At 45.6% G+C, this 19561-nt stretch overlaps 1 protein-coding gene across 6 annotated transcripts in view; it reads right to left on the bottom strand.

Annotated features, from left to right (window-relative positions):
* Positions 1 to 466: 466 nt before the first annotated feature.
* Sulf1 (sulfatase 1) overlaps positions 467 to 19561 on the bottom strand; it is a 167025-nt gene continuing 147930 nt past the window's right edge. For 3 of the 6 annotated variants that reach the window (XM_006974694.4, XM_076563708.1, XM_076563707.1), the window contains exons 18-22: positions 19537 to 19561; positions 15480 to 15622; positions 15263 to 15386; positions 12758 to 12791; positions 467 to 2842 (exon numbers count right to left, since the gene is read on the bottom strand). The exon at positions 19537 to 19561 is cut by the window's right edge and continues 151 nt beyond it. In XM_006974694.4, the coding sequence (XP_006974756.2) occupies positions 2812 to 2842; positions 12758 to 12791; positions 15263 to 15386; positions 15480 to 15622; positions 19537 to 19561 (357 nt within the window). In that variant the 3' untranslated portion in view covers positions 467 to 2811. The remainder of the gene's footprint in view (positions 2843 to 12757; positions 12792 to 15262; positions 15387 to 15479; positions 15623 to 19536) is intronic. The other 3 variants (XM_042270725.2, XM_042270726.2, XM_042270728.2) reach the window with 1 other exon arrangement.

Raw genomic sequence — 19561 nt, 5'->3', positions numbered from 1 at the left:
TTGGGATTTGTCCGTATCAAACATGTAAGGTCTTGGTGGACAGTTAGGTTTACCTTAAAACTTATGGCTCCCTCCAAACTCTAAAGCGCTGTTCATGGGTGAGCCTTCTTGTTTTTAGAGAACTCCATCTGTGACACCCAGGACCAGTGAGGGGGTTCACGAGGCCTCAAGGATTATCAATATGGGGCCTTTTGCCCAAAAGTTAATCAGTATTTTTTATATGGTGAAAAACGGAGCTCTGGCCCCTGACCCTTTACAGAGCTGTTCTGCCTCATCCTTCTGGTCTCCAAGGAGGCAAATCTGCAAAGGTACTAACCCGAGAATGATCTACAAAACATGGATTTGGAGTACTTTGACAAGTATAGCTAACACTTAGTCATGTAAGGTAAGAACCAGACTCAAGCTAACATGTAGGGAACCTGTGGACCACAAAAGCTGATTTAAGGTTACTTCTCTGAAACAGGTAAAATATTTCAACACCTTTTATTTCAAGAAATATCGCTTCTAGGCTTTCCTGAAGCCAGAATTGTTCTATCAAAGTATCACAGAGCATTACATAGGATTAAAAAAAACAAAACAAAGTATGCTTCCTAATATCTTGAAATCTCTTTACAAAACACATCATTCAAGACGATAAATACGTTTATTCTGTCAGTCAGCAGCTGCCGGCCACATCTGATCAACGGCTAGTTAGCGTATGTACAGGCTCTATGGTAAAGAGTTACGATTACCAAGGATTCAACTATACCACATTAAATTTTCTTGAAAAGTGTTTACTTTAAACACTTAACAAAAATACAACTATCCACATGTTTGAATTATCTAAAAGTCAAAAGAAAACCACCATCCAGCTAAACAATAGCGAGAAGACCTTGGGAAGGAAGAGGACAATGGAAATTCTCAGTGAGGTAATTCTTCGAGTGGTCTCCAAAAGTCCAGGAGAAACAGGGTGACATCAAGAATACAGATTTTCAAAAGCTGTTTTGAACTATGTCATTTAGAAAAATCAGAGCATGGTGATAGTTTTAAAAATATTGACATACTGCCGTGTTTATAAAGCAAATACTGGTGTATCTAAATTTTACAGCATTCATGATTTTACTTTATTAAAATTGTCTTGTAGAAAGCCAAAACTACACATATTTTCCTGATACTTAAGCTTATTAACCAAACCAAGAAAAAAAAGATTAAAATAAAATGGCCTTTGTCCTGTCCCTTTTTCAAGACGGTAACCAAAATTTAGCAGTATTGAGCATATAGTAAGCACAGAGAGAGCAGGTAATTTTTGTTTTGTTTATTACTTATTAACTCATTTTATTTTTTTACCACCAGCATTGTGAGCCATGCCTTTTTGCTAATCAATTTTAGCACGTCAAGGTATAAAATACATGCAATGTTCTCTGGAAAAAGTATACGTTAAACAATATGTGATCCATACTGTGTGTCATTGCTGGGGGTCTATTCCTTTGTCCTGCCTGGGACAAACAGTATGTCTCTGACAAGACTGTTTAAAAAAAAAATAATAACACTACCAACCAAGCAGACACAGTATTCCAAACTCAAAGTGCAAAATCATTGAACCAAATATGATGATGTCGAAAATTTCCAGTGGTTAGAAACGAATCCAAACTTCAGGATGCAGGCAGGGAAGATGTGTTGACGGAGTCATCATGGGTGTCAAGCGTTTAAAACTTACAAAGGCACAATTCTAGCCATTTTGACTGGATAGACTTTATATACGCATGTCCCTACAATATCCAGAAGATAATACTGTTTTAGTACCGAAAACAAAGAAACAAAATGTCCCCCACCTTTCTCTTCTTGGGAAAACAGTGAACTACAATGAGTCCACGTGTGAGCATCACCTGCACACGTGTGAGCGAGCATCACCTGCCCATGTGCACACGAGTGAGTTTCTACTGCGCAAACGTATCCAGGGGAGCTCAGAATGCTGGCAGTTACACTCGCCACCACTAGTTTACTAATAAAAACTTAGAAAGACTCAGGCAACATTTCATCTAATCGGAGGGGAGTGGAGAGGAGGCACTGCCCTCTAGATTCGGTACCCACTCTTTTATACCACTCTTCCGCATCTTGGCCAACAGTCTCTCCATGGGGCTGGAACGAATAGGTTGCTCCACCCCAGACACACTGAACACTTGATGAACAGAAGTTCTGTCAGAATGAACATGAGGATGCAATTGATCTTCAAAAGCATCCTCTTCTGGCTCTGCATCCTGGGGGCATTCTCGTTGATGCTGGCTGATGGGCTGCAGCCTGCGACGAGACTGGAGTCCCAGCTCTGTCATGCCGTTGCCACTGATGTCACCGTCAAGATGGTGGATCTCCTCCCACCCCATCTGTTTTTCAGTTTTGCTTTTTCTCCAGTGTTCAGAATTCAAATGATTCACTTCTGGAATGTCGTTATTCCATTCAAGTCTTCTCTCTGGACTTAATGTGGGTCTGTTCAAAGGCAGGGTTTGGAGGTTGGCTGGCAAGGTCAAGGGAGGTGTTTCCCCAACCACATGACTTGGGTCTTCTCCGGACTCTGCAGAGGCCATCTCTGCTGACACCGAGAGCTCAGCAGAGGCGACTGGGAAGCCACCGCTTGGAGCAGTTGGAGTCCCATTTGCTTTGTTTTGCTCAGAGCGACTGTTTAGCAGTGCAAATGTTCTATCTACAGCCTCCAGGTAGCTCGTCCAGGACTCCAGACTCAGTCCAGGGTTATGTCTGTACTCATCGGTGTCGCCACTCACACTGGATACCTCCTCCAGGCCTTGCCAGTTGGTGTCGGAAACGACGTTGGACTGACTAACCTTCCCATCCATCCCATAATTGTCCTCTGTGAAAAGAGAAACCAAGGGACCTCATTAGTGCAACAAAATGTTTTGACTCAACTTGATGAGCAATGTAACTATTTTGAAAGTTAATCTGAAATGTAATAATGAAACGTACTCTCTCCTCGTATTGGGCTGTTGAGGAGGGATCTTTGCATACAAAGGTGACTGAATGATAGCAAGTGGAAAAGGAGAAGCCTGGGAATGTAAGTCAGTGGGTAAAGTGTTACGTAGCATGCACAAAAGCCTGGGTTGGATCCCTAGAGCACATTAAAGCAGCTAGATACATGCCTGTAACCACAGCACTCAAGAGGTGGACACAGGAGAATGAGAATTTCAAGGCCATTCTTGGCTACACAGAGAGCTTGAGGTCAGCCTCGATACATGAAATATTGTCTTTAAAATAAAAATTGGAAAAACTATCTACCAGGTGAAAACCTCTGTGAAGTATGCATGGCTGGTGTGGAAAGGACAGTTCTGCAGGGTGAAGGGACAGAGCCTGCTCACCTGGGTCCCTCAGCTGTCCAATGTGAGGACGGTTATAGGACAAGGCCATTTACACTCATTGGCTTCCAGGAAATTGACTACAAGACATTTTAATGTAGTAGGCAAGTGCTTAGTGCAATATTTGTATTTTATGGTCCTTGGTCCTCAGTACAAAATCAAATTTGAATGCAAGTGCAATTGAGCTCTTCAAGTGATACACTCAGAAATGTCTCTTCATATACATGGTTCTTCATGGATGTATGCTTCCAGGAAGCCTCTATGTGAGTGGGTCTCACATGTGCACATAGCATACCAGCTTTCTTCCTGACAGTACACCACTGTGCTCAGATGAAATTTAGAAAAAGGTGCCCCCCCCAGAGTAGTTAAATGAATTCCTCACAGCTTTGCAGCAACAAGAAGAAGCAATCAGAAGGCCACACAAAACCCACACCTTCGATGGACCCATAAGAGAGACGGCTGTGATATTCAGGTCACCTGTAAGCTGGAAAAAAGAATGAATTCCAAAGAATGAATACCAACCCCTGTCCCCAGAGTTGTGAGCCACACTTTGGCACCAGCCTTGGTGGAAGCAAAGGGACAGAACTCAAGGTTGATTTGAAGTTGTCTGAAAGGAGATGTCACCTCCACGTGTGAGACACCATCAAGAGTCCAGGTGAGTCACGGCCTGACGACGAGGGAGGCCGCTGGAAGGGATTCAGGTCGGCAGTCTCTGTAAAGCATGCTCCACAGAGAAAGGAGACGGGAAAGGGCCCTTCCAGGAAGCAGGTGGCAGAGGAAGAGGGGAGCAAAAGGGATGACACTTCAGGTCCATCAGAGGTCACGTGACCCCCCACCCCCAGCTCCTAGTAGTTAAATGGTAAGAATATAGTATATTGGGTTATACCGGCAGGAAGGATCTCCTTTAAATCAGGAGTCATGTAAATTCTCCAGATTAATGCAGTAAAAGCAAACTAAATCTACACAGAATTACTCTAAAAGAAAACATGAAGCAGACTAAAGCACAGGATCCCGAGGAAAATGTCCTTGCCCACATCAGCCACGAAGTGAGGAAGGGCACACTACAGTAGTGCTGGGCAGGCGAGCGTCCGAGGCTGTGGAAACTGTCCTGGGTAAGGAAGTAGTTTGTACCAAGAATCTTACAGCCAGCCAAGCTCTCCTCCAGGCCTCAAGGCTGCAGGAAAACAGTTTGACACCACAAGAAAGCCAGGGCGACTGAAAGGAATGTAACCCCGGCTAGGACTCAAAGGGGGAAAAACAGCGATTATCTTCATGAGGAAGAAATGACGGACAATGAAAGGTAAAATACATGGGCACGTGATCAAAGAAGCTCCCCACCCAAGATGGATCAGAGGGACTGGAGTAAGCAAGAGAACTTCCTGGAACACCCTTGGAGCCACTAAGGGACCCCTTCAGGTCCTTGAGGTATTAGCTATGTGTATGGCCAGAGTGGACAGGGCACAGGCTTTAGCAATGTGGAGATGGTTCAGATCTAAATGGACTTTGCTTACACCTCTTCAGCCATGCAATGCTGACAAGAGCCGTTCTATTGGCCCACAGGAAAGGTAAAGGATGTCACGGGGAAATTTCCCCAGGGCACGGCCTTGTGCACAGCTGGACTGCACAGGGCTCAAGATGTTCCCCGGGTCTGACAGGAGCAGGCTCCCGGGACTGGGGTCTGTAGTCCTGGTGGTAGATGTTCAAGAACATCATTAAAGGTTTGAAACAGAAGATAAGGACCAGTTATTTCACATTTCTTCTTCTTCTTCTTCTTCTTCTTCTTCTTCTTCTTCTTCTTCTTCTTCTTCTTCTTCTTCTTCTTCTTCTCCTCCTCCTCCTCCTCCTCCTCCTCCTCCTCCTCCTCCTCCTCCTCCTCCTCCTCCTTCTTTCCTTCTCCTCTTCCTCCTCCTCCTTTTTCTTCTTTTGGTTTTTGAAGACAGTTTCTCTGCATAGTCCTGGCTGTCCTGAAACTCACTCTGTAGACCAGGCTGGCCTTGAACTCAGAGATCCACCCGCCCCTGCCTCCCAAGTGCTGGGATTAAAGGCGCTCACCACCATGCCCAGCTGCTATTTCACATTATTATGGATACATTGTATTAAATGGACACAGCATGCTGCATAGAATATGGGAGTCCTGGTTCCCTAGGGAATCGGTCCAGGGTTGATGCATCTGCTGTGTGTGAGAAGATAATGGCTCCAGCAAGGGAGGCTGGATGAGGATCCAGGATCGTCACTGGGTGGGTTTCAAGCTGTATAAAGAAGGGGGCCAATGACCAGGGGCCAATGCTGGTGAAACTGCATCTCTTCCTGTCACCTCAACTTCCTCTTCGCCCGGGTCCTCCAGATGCAAAACCTTAATAACTGCTCAGGAAGCAGCGTGCTGATCTAGCGGAGACAGAAGCTGAAACCAAGCAGTTTTCAACAAAGAAGAGGTTATTAGGAACCACTCAGTAAAGAAGCACTGGGTCCATATGGTTTCTCAGGGAAGGTGTGGCCCGCTAGAGCCCTGACGATGTATAACTGTTCTAGAAAACAGAAAGGAAAAGAAAACATCAGGACACATTTGGTGAAGCAAGCATAACACTGAAGGGAGAGAATGGCAGAACAATGGCCCCCTTTACCTGACTCGGAGATGTCCACATCCAGCTCCTCAGAAGCCGTGGGCATCACTTTAGGAGGCAAAAGGGATCTTGCAAGTGTGATAAAGTTATGGGTCTTGATGGGGCAGTGTTCAGGTGAAGTCAAGATGACCACCAGGGCCCTTCGGGAGATGGTAATGTAGAGAAGCAGGAGAATCAGAGGAGCCCTGACTGGAACGCATAGGAGAGGGCTGGAGGCAGAGAGGAACAGTAGATGCTTGTGCTGCTGTCTTCAAGGATGAGGCCATGGACAAGGAAGAGACAGTCACTTAAGAAACCAGAAAGGACAAAGAAACAGAGTTCTCTGAAGCCCAGACGTGAATGCAAGCCTACTGACATCTTTGGGCTGGGAAGAGTCATTTTAGACTTCTTGCCCTGGAAACATAAGGGAATAAGTGCATGCTGTTTGGAGACATGGCAGCAAATTGCTACAGCGACCATACAAAACTACGATCTTATTTGAATAGAAGTGCTAGCACTAAGAAAAAGGAGATTAAAGGCAGACATTGCTAGTAAATATGATATAAGCTCCTAATAACCACTAGTGGGAAGAATTCAATATTCTATTAAGAAAAGCATGCACAGCAACCCAAAATAATTTAGCCCAGGAGTGAAACGTTTATTTTTCTTAGCAGATATATTAATATAATGTAACTTATTCATAAATCTATATAGAGAAAAATTATCTGAGCAGCTCATAGATGCTGGAAATCAGCTTGACAAGTTCAGTTCTCACTGATGGCGAAAAGCACTGAAAGGAGAATTGATGGCTGTTTCCTAGCATGACGATGGTACTCACAACTTGATTCTCTCTCTCTCCTGGTGGGGATATCCTAAAAGCACCCTCATTAGGATCAAGGACAAGGTGAGGTCACACTGGAAGACTTAGTTCACTTCTGAGTCGTTTCTGCACAGATAAAGGATGGACGTGGATGCACAGACACAGGGAGAAGATGGATGTGGATGCACAGACACTTCAGCGGTTCCCAGACCTCCCAAATAGGAATTGGTGCCCAGAAATCACTGCTTCTAGATGTTGGGTGGCAACAAATATAAGCTGACCCTGGACATATTTCAGGGCATCAAACCAGTATTCAAGAACAATAGGGAACTTTCTAGAATCACACAGAGGACTTAAAGTGACACTCGTGGCCAACCCCAGGACACTTTGGCCATTACAATAAGGACAGGAAAAGACACCATCCTTACAGAAATGATGGTTGAAATGGGAAGCTACTTGTTCATGGTAGAACATATGGAGAGCCCAAGGAGGAATAATGGTGCTGGAAACAAATCCATTTGCAGCCATCACATTAATAATGACTGACTCCAGGCTGGAGCAGGGCTCATTGATAGAGTGCATGCTCCAACACCAGACAAAAATCAAACAAACACAGTGAAGGACAGGCCAAAAAAAGTCACAACTGCCAGCAAAAGCGAGTAGACTGACTCTTCGTGAAAGAGAAAGACAAGCAATTACATGGTGGATGAGCCTAGTACACACTACATCAGCCAAACAACAAGCACCCAGAGAAGATATCCCCAGGGCCCAGTGCTGTTGTTAATAATAGTCCTGCCCCACACAGACAACTCCCATCTCTAGACAAGCGTCATGTTGGGGGGCGGGGGACATTTTATAAAGCAGCTGGCTGGTGGCCTACGAAATGTCATCACCCACAATGCAAAGTGGAGAAACTGCTCCGGTAGGGATGACACTTAAGAAAGATGACATATGATTCTGGACTGAATCCTGGACCAGAAACCCAAGACGACAAACATGACCTTATTGGAACATGTGGCCAGATGTGGCCACGGAATGCGGATTAGATAATGGTGCTTGGTTTGATAGCCTGATGTTCGCTAGGGTACAATGGTCATGTGCAAAAATGTCCTTGGAAAGTGCACAGTAAAACATTCTACACAGAGGGAAATGATGCCTGCAAAGGACTCAGATTGATGTAGAAAGTGTGCTTGTATGAGGAGAGAGGAAATGAAGCAAACGGGGCAAAATTTCTTAGATCTGTCCCCAGTCTTTCTGGAAATGCCAGGTTATATGAAGATAGAGCACTAAGAATGATTAGACATTAGGGTGGGGATATAGCCCAGTTGGTGGAGTGCTTGCCTAGAGCTCCAGGTTCAATCCCCAGCATGATATAAACTGGATATGGTGGTGCATGCTCATAATCTTAGCACTTAGAAGGAAGAAGAAGAGGATCAGAAATTCAAGGCCAGCTTGGACTAGGGACACTAAAACATCTGCGTCCTGTCCTGGCCTCTGCTACTTCTCAGTTCACAAAACCATGCTTTTCTTTGGGCTCTTATGAAGCTCTTTATTCAGAGAGCAAATACTTGGCTGGCTTTGTTCTAAAAAGCAAACCTTTAGGAAAAATGTAAATGATTTCAAGTTACAGATAAATCTCATCCCACGCTGGAAACAGGAAGGTCATGAAACCACTAAAGGAAATTCCAGAATACACCTTGGTTTCAAGCTGAGCCACCATCCTTCCTGGATGGCACTTGTAAAATACACTAACTTGCGTTTGGGAGTGAATACTACATGCCGTTCCCCCTCACACACTGCTCCGTTCATTCAGATTGCTTTGTGTCCCACATTCTGTTCACCAACAAAAGCCACCACTCCCTGGAGCTTGTTACACAGCAAGCATGCGCACAAGAAGACTGGGGTTAGACCCGTAGGCAGCCTGGCAGTGTCATGGAGATGAGCAACTATGCCGCCCACGGCCATCTTCAGCATTAGCTGTTGCTCTGGGGGAAGAGGGACCAGTCCCATTGGCTGGGGAATAATCCTCTTGTACACTGTAAAGATTTGTCACTTGAGTTGGTTTAATAAAATGCTGACTGGCCAGTAGCAAGACAGGAAGTATAGACGAGGTGACCAAACTAAGGATGGTGGGGAGGAGAAGGGTGGAGTCAGGAGTTGCCAGTCAGACACAGAGGGATCAGGAGATGAACGTGCCATGGTAATAAAGGTATTGCCATGTGTCAAAGCATAAATAGAAATATGGGCTAACTTAAAATGTAAGAGGTAGTTAGTAATAAGCCTGGGCTATTGCCCAAGCATTTATAATTCATATTCAGCCTCTGAGTCGGTTATTTGGGACCAGGCAGCTGGGACATGGAAATGTCCATTTACACCCAATGTGGACAGAGGCTAGTGGCCAAAGGTGGATCTCACTGTAGTCTGCAGCCTAGAGGATTCAGTACATAAGATCAGGTAGGTAGCCAATCTACAGAACAAAGTTGCCATGAACTGCCCAGCAACTCCCCCTAGCCACTGGGCCCTTAGCCACACTGTGAGGACTTCTTGGACATCACAGCTTAGTGGCAGAAGTCACAATGTGTACAAAAGGGAAAAATAAATGTCCACTAGACCTGTTGATCCTCATTCCACATCACAGAGTTTATGTCTCTGACACAAGGTAGAAATTCCAGAGTCCTGGGTGCCATTTCCTGTGCTAGGCGATAGCTCTCAGTTGCTTCTAGCTGCAAAAAGGACATGTGACAAGAAAAACATTTCACTTGTCCCCACCCCAGGTGCTGAAAACAGAGGGCAAGAGGGTGTGTGCAGGGGAAATGACTGATCTCTGAAGATCCTCTAAAAAGGTTACAGTTATGTAGTTTGTTTTGTACAGGATGGACTTTCTGCAGTGGCATGTATGCTAAGATTTCCAAGTTCTAATTGTTGACATCTGGCTGTTACACCTTTTCTCTTCTCTTCTCTTCTCTTCTCTTCTCTTCTCTTCTCTTCTCTTCTCTTCTCTTCTCTTCTCTTCTCTTCTCTTCTCTTCTCTTCTCTTCTCTTCTCTTCTCCTTTCTCTTTCTTTCTTTCTTTCTTTCTTTCTTTCTTTCTTTCTTTCTTTCTTTCTTTCTTTCTTTCTTTCAGCTGGGATTACAGAAATAGGTCATCACACCCAATTTTATGCAGGATTGTGAAGAGAACAAGGTCTTCTTAAATGTCTCACAAGCCCTCTACCAACTGAGCTGCATCCCTGGCCCAGGCTGTCACCATTTCTAATGAAGCCTGACCTCATTGAACTTTACAATTAGTTTTGTTGGTGGGGGTGGGGGACAACATGGCTCAGCAGGTAGAGGCACTTGCCACCAAGTCTCATGACATGATTTCACCCCTGGGAACCCACTTGGTGGGAGGAGAGAACTGACTCCCACAAGTTGTCCTTGAACCTCCACATACACACCGTGACACTTGCTCCTTCTGCACACAAAGTGAATGGGTAACTAAGTAACCATGACATTTTACAAGTGATTTTAGTTTGTTGTCTAAAACTATCAAAACCTTAAGGAATGAAAGCTTGCCAAGACGCCCTGAGGTGGTGCCATCAATGGAGTTATTTGTAAGGGTTGGAACGCTGTTGGAAGCCGGCAGCATTTGAAATAGATCTGTTCATACAGACTTCTTTTGCTCATGTTCTCTTTAATCCAACAAGACGTGTGAGAGAGGAAACCTGCACCCAAGCCTGCTCTGGGGACTGGTGAGGCCCCAGTTGTGATGGGACGGTGACCTCTTAGTAACTAAGATCCCCATGAGCAACACAGACATTCATAGGAAGTCAGTTGGCCTCCGTGGTTCTGAGACGTTGGGTCAGATAGTACGGTGGTTTGAATGAGAACGGCCCTCATAGGGGGACTTGAACACTTGGTCCCCAGGTGGTGGAACTGTTTGGGAAGATTAGGTGTGGCCTTGTGGGGGTGGATGTGTCAGTGGGGGTGGGCTTTGAGATTTACATTCTTGACATTCTCTTTTGTTTCCTGCTTGTGGATCAAGATGTGAGCTCTCAGCTACTGCTCCAATGCCATGCCTGCCTGTCTGCTGCCATGATCCCCACCAGGATGGCCATCTAACCCTCTGAAACCGTAAGCCTCAAATAAACTCTTCTATAAGTTGCCTGGGTCGTAGTGTCTTATCACAGAAATAAAAAAGTAACTAACAGACCGTGACAGTGATTTTGACTTATAAAATATCAGTTAGACTGGCCATTAATGAGGAGTTAGAACAAAACCAAAAGAGGAACTGGGGACATGGTGCCATCCTATGAGTACCTTTCTGCAGCTGAAGTTGCCAAGGCTGTGCCAAAATGGACTTACAAATTAGGGGTTATTGAACCTTCGAGTGGAGGTGGCAGGCACCAGGGAAGCTGAGAGTCTCAGATGTCCATCACTTGACTACACCCTAAGTGAAGTCAAATGCTCTCTTCACTGTCATCTAGGATGGCTTCATTTTGCCATGGGGAGTAACTGTGACTGAGTTCTGGCCAGGCACATGCCTGGACTAACCTATCAGCATTTTCTAACCTTCTTTTGACACAAGCAATAGACAGGAGACTGAATATCCCTGAGCACAAATTGGAATTATCACAAAGTAACTGTAATGTTCGTATTTAATGTTAGGTCCATTTGTAATGTCATCCTTTGGAAATGTCTTAACGCATTGGGAAGCAGGTGACATATTTCAGGTGTAGAGGGCAGTTCCTTCTCAGCCCATCCTTGGGAAAGCTAGCTTAAGAGTAGGCTTGACTCTGTCTTACTAATATCTCTTGGGGATGGTGGAGGGTTGGTGAAGGAGCAGATGGAGGACAGAGAAACAACCATAAAATGCCCCCCAATACCCCAGCTTTCTTTGTTTTCTGCCTTTTGTGATGTCATTTAGCTTCTCTGGAGCTCTGAGCTGCCTCTAAAGGGAAGCACGCAGACCCTGGCTCAGGAAGTCGTGGATGATATCACCGGGGGGCTTTGGATGGCAATCTTCTCCAGTTTCTCTGAAGTGGTATCGGTGTGGTGGTGCCAACTAATGCCTCCTGCTTTGGTAGACAGTTACTACGTGAGTGCATTGCCTGGAGTTTGGACACACCAAAACCTCAGTGTCCTTTAGTACTGATGGTAAGGATAGTTCACACATCCCCACACTGGCACATTTCAGATAAATCTTCCAAAGCCTAGGCTCAGGGTAAAACATCAGCAATGGCTGACATTTCTGGATGATTGGTGAGCAAGCTCCCAGGTGTATGGCCTCCTCCATGTAGGAGAGGAGGATGTGGGTTAATCAGGGGTGGGGGGTGGGGCGCATATCAAGGTGAGGGCTAGTTATGAAGTTTCCTGTGTCAGGACTGTTGCTGCTGTGCATGTTGAGAACTCGCTGTTTGATCCTGGACACCTTGTCCCCAACCCCTGGAGCCTTCTCTTCATCCCCTCCACCCTGCAGAGCCATCTCAGGACCCCCATGCCTATGCCACCAACGTTAATGAATGACTGCTCACAAGGAAATTCTGTGCTTCTTCTGACTTCAGCTTCAGCGTGTTCTCACAAGTTCCCTTAGTCCTTTTTAAAAAATTATTAGCAGTATTCTTAAATAAAAAAAAAAAAATCTCTCAGTCCCATGCAGCCTCTCTACCCAACTGTGGAAACGAAACACAGGAAACTGATCGCCCCGCTCTCCCAGAGGCCATTCTCCATTCTCTGGTCCCAGCATTCCTTGCTTCAAAGTCTCATTCAACAAACAGGCATGGCATGCACAGCAGAAGGTAAATGCTCAGAGGGACATCTCGTGGGGGCGGTAGAACTGATTTAAAAGCAGAATGACGGGCCTGGAGTCAGGGACTCAGTGGGAATGAGGATGGCATTAGGACCGGCATGCACCACAACCTATGCTCTGTGCAAGATGGTAAGAAACAGGAACTAGCTGAAATGATGGATCATGCAATTATGGGAAAGAAGCTGTTGAGAACAAGGAAGTGTGAATACCTGTGTAGGTCATAGCTTCCTCCATCTTTAGTTCCTGATATAGGAAAATAGAAGAGGAATTGGTTAGCTTTAGATCTCACAGAACTTTTCACTATGCTGCAGTGTCCATGACTATATCTAAATCCTAGAAAGAAACACACCGCGTTAAATACAGGCAGCATTGACATCCAACGGAGAGAGTCTATTAATTAGTCTCAAAAGAATGGAGTGCTAAGAATAAAAAGGCTTAAAGAAAAAAAAAAAGGTAAAAAGACAAATCTGGGTGAGAACAAGAGGGCAGTATGAAAAGTATTTCCAGAAGTTCATGTAATTTTGAGTAAATTAAATTTGGGGTAGTGGCCGTGCTTGAAAAGGGAGGCCAAGAGTTATCTCCCACAGGAACAGTCCAGACGCTGGCGAGGTCTACTTCAGGCTCACAGCAACAGCTAGGCCCCACCGGGCTTGTTATTTCACTGTTAAGGACCCTTTCAGTTCCTCACAGTGGAGCTGATAAGCCATCACTGATGACTTAGGGTGCTCTATTCTTTTGGGGGGTGATAGCTGCACGTAATATTTCTAGTCCCTCTAAGAGTTTGGCTTAGATCCCAGGCCTTCTCAGGTTGGTTTTCCCCCCTTTTCTCTTCTCTTTTTCTTTCTTTGTTTCTGGAAAAGGTCAGGATATAAGCAGGTTATCCCCAAGCTTTCACCTGAGTGAAGTAAGCAGCCCAAAGACCTGCTTTGCAGGCCTGGTTCTTGCTTGGGTGATGTTCCCTAGGTGTTGATGGAGCACTGAGCTACGACACGTCACGGGACTTTCCTGTAGGTCACCCATGGCTGGATCTAGGACCCTACAGTGGTGGAAATAACAAGCCAGCGGGTTGATCATTTTGGGAGACCCTCATTTCTCCCTTCAAGTCTGTGCTCCCCCATCAGGTCAGATGTTTGAACGCTGAGTTGGAGGAGCTTTTTTTTTGGGGGGGGGGTTACAGAACCTTGGGGTGGTGGAGCCTTGCTAGAGGAAGTCTGTCACTGGTGGTGGGCGTCCAGTGTTTAGAGTGTCGCCTGATCTGCTCTTCTGTCTCTGTTTCACTTGTGGTTCAGCTTCCTGCTCCAACCACCTCGCCTACCACCTGCTACCATGTTTCCCTACCATGATGGACTCTTCTCCCTCTGGAACTGTAAACCAAAACTCTTTCTTCCATAAGTGGCTTTTTTTGGTCATGGTGTTTTATCACAGCAACAATGAAGTGGCTACCACTAAGTGACATGACCAGACAGCTGTCATTCCCATCGCTAGGGAGGCTGGCTCTACACAGGACCTACAAACTGCAGGTTGAGACTTGGTTGCATTACATACGCTCCACCTGGGATGGAAAAAAACACAGCTCTCTGGTTAAGAGCACATAGTGCTCTTCAGGGGACCAGAGTTTGGTGTCCAGCACCACATCAGGTGGCTTGCGATTGCCCGTAACTCCGGTTCCAGGGGATAATGACACTCTCTATTCAGGCCTCTTGTGGTATTGCATTCATGTGCACAACCCCATAATGAGTGCACAAATCCATATCCAGACACAAACATGTGCACATAATCAAAATGAGAGGGGGGAGGGAGGGAAGGAGGGAGGGAGAGCACTTGCAAGTCAGGCATTGTGACTTATACCTATATTCCCAACATTTGGGAGACCGGCCATACTGGGCCACCCAGTAAGTTGGAGGTCAACCCAGCTTTGCACGGTAGGAACTTGTCTCACAGAGGGTGGGGGGTGGGGCTCCTGCACACTGCTTTCCAAAGCCAGTGACTTCAGCTTGTCCCTCTGCAGGGATGTCAGGGTCTCTCCAGCTCTTTCTCTTCCCTTCTGTGAATAGCTGACATGTACATTTCTACAGAAATGGTGTAGACAATGACTTTTCTCGTTGGTGGGGCAAAGGCTGAGCCAACAATGCAAAGAGCCACATCTACATAAGCCCAAAGGAGAAAAAACAATCAGGCGTACCCACCAGGACAGGGCGGGAATCTTCCCAGCACCATTTCAGATTCCAAGTTAATGAGCTTCCTAACTATTTCTATTTTCAAATGGGAGATGGTGGTGAGAGAAATGGAATTCCCTTGTTTGGGACACGGATTTGGATGGGAGTGGGTGGTTCCAGATGATAAAAAGGAAACGCAGGCCACTGTGTGTCTCTACCAAGCCGCTGTAACAAGAGCTTCTGGTTTACTTAGAACAAAGCCTTAATCTCACCTTCCCATGGATGCTTCTGTCAGAAATTGAAGTTTTCTGATACAGAGGACATGTGCAAGTCGTTGGAGGGATACTCACACTCAATCTTTCAGTAAACTCAGCTTCCCATCACTATACTAAGGGTGAGAGACTTAGAGACCAAATTGTGTTTAGAACTGTTTAAAAGTTGCTCCTGTTAAGTACCGTAAACTATATGCTTATACATGGAAATGCGTTGAAAGGAGAAGTCTTGATAATACAAAGAATTTTCTAAATACGATAGAAAGAAGTAATACTTTTTTCTTACCGATGTCAAGGCCCTTGGGTCTTGGGTTGCACTGTTTGTACCCTTGACAGCTGCGGAGCTCCATTAGCTGTATGTGTAGCTGATTCAAAATGCCCCGTTCTACCGTGTGCACTGTGTTTGTGAGCTGTGGACGAAGTGGGCAGGACAGTGGACGTAAGCTCGTGTCTGGTTATCCTATTTCCAACCACGCTTGTCAAATGAAAGCATAGTGTCTTACCTGATAAGGATCCGTATTCATGTCAAAATACTCCAGGAAGCCGGTAGCAAACTCACAAAAGAGAAAATTGTGCGTCTCATTAACTGTACGCAAACACCAGTATGTGTTGTTGTTAGAACTTGTGCATGCGCAGAACGACCCCACTGCCGGAAAAGAGAGAATAACAGCACAACAAAAAGAATGAGACACCGTCACAAACTGGCCATGTCAATATTAAATCCCTTACAAGCTTCATGGGTGCTTTCTTATAAATACTGTGATTGGCTGTCCAAGATGACTCCATCCTTTCCTCCATGCAACCTGGGACATTGCAGGGGGGCTCATACAGGCTGAAGACCAAGGTCAAGTTGCAGGCCACTAAGTTAGCTGCCCCCCTTAACTCTGGAAGGTGGCGGCCTCCAAAATGGGGTGAGTGGGTGGAGTTTTGGGGGAAGAGTGGTAGAGCTTCAGTTTGTGGCTATTTTTATCTTTTCTGAAAGGAAGACATGGCTGTTTCCACAAGCGACAAAACTGGTGCCCTCGCTGTGTCTCAGGGTCACACAGTTAGTGTCACAACTATGTGTTGGAGAGACAGAGTCTTAGACGAGGATGGAACCTAGCTTGATGGATTCGGAGGTGATGTCATTTGCAGTTACAATAGGGCCTCTACAGCACTGTCTGTGTGCGCACAGGAGCATGCAGGCACGCATGTGTGTGAGGGTACACATGTGTATACATGTAGAGGACAGAGGACAACCTTGGGTGTCCTTCCTCAGGTGACGCTCACCTTGCTTTGGGGACAGGATCTCTCTTTGGTCTAGAACTCCCTAAAGCAGTCTACACTGGCTGGCCACAAGCCCCAGGGAGCTGCCTATTTCTCTCTTCCCAGTGATGAGATTGTAACCATGGTTACCAAGCCTGGCTTATATGGGTCCTGGGGGTGCACTTAGGTCTTCCTGTTACGTGCCAAGCACTTTACTGGTTGAGTTACCCAAGACCTCTCTATAATATTTTAATATACAGTAAGATTTGACCATCAACATCATCTTTTGTACATAGATAGGCTCCCTGGCTAACTTGCAGAAAGTACTTAAGAGACATCAAATTTTAAAACCAGTCATCCATTCTCATTCTTGTAAAAATGGAGGGGGTGATGATGGAGTTTCAGAAATGTGCTTTCTAGCAAGTATTTCTTAAAACATTTAAGATAGGCACGGTCAATGGGATGTACTGCTGATGTAAGATGTTTGAATAGCTTAGCTCATTTCGTTCTCAAAGAACCATTAGACAGATTATCGTGCCCAGACCCACTTATAGATGGGAAAACTAAGTCCCGGCATCACGTGGCTAACAGCTGGCCACAGGGGAGTCTGGTGAGAAGGCTGACGTTTAGCTGGGAGACTACTGCCCTTTGCAATATTAAACACACTGCAAGCTGGAGGGGATCCTTTAAACAGTGAATGAGAGGGGATTATGTTTTCAAATATTTTAGCAGACCAGACTTTGGGGGCAGTTAAAAACTGAAGGGAAGCCGCGTCATGCTCCATAACCTACCACCGTGGTCTGCAGCCTCCCCACTGCTGATACCCCTCAACAGGGCTTACCTGCTTCAGCTGGTGAATCTACATACACTACTCTTGCTACTGCCCAGTTTATGGGTTTGGACCAGGTAGCCCAGGCTTGCCTCAGTCTCATGATCCTCCTGCCTCGGCCTCCTGTGTACCAGGTGAGCCTGGACAATGACATGTGTCAGCCATGATGGCACACAGATTTTGGTCTTGTTGATCTAAACTCCCCTGTGTTCTGTGTTCTGTACATTCACCTCTCTTTCACCCCAGAAACACGTTTACAAAAGCAAATGTAGTATATCTACAAAATGGAGTATATTTTATCTAGAAAATGGAGTATATTTTCATCCACTTGATTTTTTTTTAAAGAAAGTGCTCTCAGTATGTCATTCATAGTTTATATTCTTTTTCTATGAACATTTAGTTCACACATACGTATTAAAATCCAGGTGGCCAGAATTTTCTAATTTATGTAGAAAATTTCCAAATCAATAGTTTAAATGCTTTGTGAACTTGTTTCATAAAATATACAAGTATAAAACTTCTGAGCCCTGCTCCCAGGCTCACTCTGCTAGGATGCTAATCTCTTCCATTTGGACCCCTTTACTACATACAACTCTTTAGGTCTAAGCTTAATCATCGCCTTTTTAAAGACCCATTGCTGCTGTCTGGATATTGACTGTCCCTCAAGGTCCCGGAGCAGCATTATTGGGAAGCATCAAACCTTTAGGAGCTGGGACCTAGTGGAGGTCTGACATCACTGGAGCATAAGCTTGATGTGGACTGTGGGGGCCGCCTCCCTTCTCTCTTTGCTTCCTAGCCACCACGGGGTGGAGAGATTCCTCCAAGTGATTCCCCACCATGGATAGATCCCTCTGTCACGTGAACCCATGTGACTCCCCACCACAGGCCCCAAAGTAAGAAGGCTGATCAAGCAAACTGAAGCGCTCAGACTCTGGGCAGAAATGAATGTTTTCTTCCCTTGAGCTGACTGTCTCATGTATTTTCTTACAGTAGTGGAAAGATGACTACCACACACATTATCTTCATCATCTCTAAAGGGTCCCCTCAAAAGCCTCAATCACTGTTGCCTTCATTTGATGGCTACTAAGTGTAATTATTTTACATAGCTCACTTGCTTGCCTGTCTTCCCCTCCCCACTAGAATCATGGTGTGAGGAGGACACACTCCCCACTGCGGCAATCTGAATAGCCCACAGGGACTCCCCAAAACTCCATTTCAAGAGCCACATTAAAAGCTGAATGCCGTGACGAAGAGTCACGTGACCTCACTGTGATCATGAACACATGTGCAAAGACAGACACAGCTTAAACAGGGGCAGGACTGACAGACACGAGCTGCCCAGAGCAGGGGTGGGGTGATGGGGGTGTGGCCACCATCTCCTACAGAATGACCTGGGGGAACTCCACATGCCAGTTTGAGAATCCGCTGGCTGCCCTCCACTGACCCTTGGAAGGTTGGGGTTTTAGCTGTGCTCTGGTAAGCCTCCCGTCCAGTGATGTGTCACTGCAGCCTGGGACACGATTCCCCTGTGGCTTAGTGAACGCCATGAGAGCAGAGAAGACAAGCACGCTCTCCAAAAGTGCACCATTGTTCCATATCCTCTGCCATTCAAGACAAAATGGAAAGCATTTGTGGACCCCAGGGTCTTCCACCAAAGGGGCTCAGGATAAGGAGGGTGTGGGTCTTGTGTTTACAGTATCTTTACCATGTTCTTATTCCTTTTAAGACACATGCATTAGAATTAAAGCAGAAACCAATCTATTTGGGGAAAAACTGCCGCAGGTGTTTTTTGCTGCTGACCTGAGCAGGTTTATTGGGAGGGAACTGCCTCGGTCAGCCTCTCTGTGAAACCTCAAGGAGAGGCTTGGTGTCTCTATCTATCTATCTATCTATCTATCTATCTATCTATCTATCTATCTATCTATCTATCTATCTATCTATCTATCATTTTTCAAGACAGGGTTTCTCTGTGTAGTTTTGGCGCTTGTCCCAGATCTCACTCTGTAAACCAGGCTGGCCTCAAACTCACAGAGATCCGCCTGGCTCTGCCTCCCGAGTGCTGGGATTAAAGATGTGCACCACCACCACCTGGCCTGACTTGGTGTCTTTAAACAGAAACACCGAACGTTTCTAGGAATAGAAGCCAGTACACCTGTAATCCTGGCATGAGAGAGACTGAGCCAAGAGGACTGCAAATAGACCAACCTGGCCTATACAGTTCTAGGCCAGCTTAGAGTACATAGTAAGACTATATCTTTAAAAATCCGAGCAAAAATTAACACAAACAAAAACAGAAAAACCAAACCACAGTTCCTAAAGGAAAAGTAATTTCTTCTAGCAAAATGGTTTGAGCGCAGAACAATATGGCATTTTCCTTTTGGGTCTCCCTGGGCTGCTGTGCTTTATCTGTGGGATTCTTAGCCTATGTTAGTGAGGTAGGAGGGGTGTTCTCTGCACTCCGGTAGCATGTGCCCTGGGGGACTTACGGTTCCAGAACGGGGCAGTCTGCCA

Source organism: Peromyscus maniculatus, chromosome 2, assembly GCF_049852395.1.
Source record: "Peromyscus maniculatus bairdii isolate BWxNUB_F1_BW_parent chromosome 2, HU_Pman_BW_mat_3.1, whole genome shotgun sequence".
Lineage (NCBI taxonomy): Eukaryota > Metazoa > Chordata > Mammalia > Rodentia > Cricetidae > Peromyscus > Peromyscus maniculatus.
Note: the sequence above shows the minus strand (reverse complement) of the source record. Positions and strands in the feature narration are given on the sequence as shown.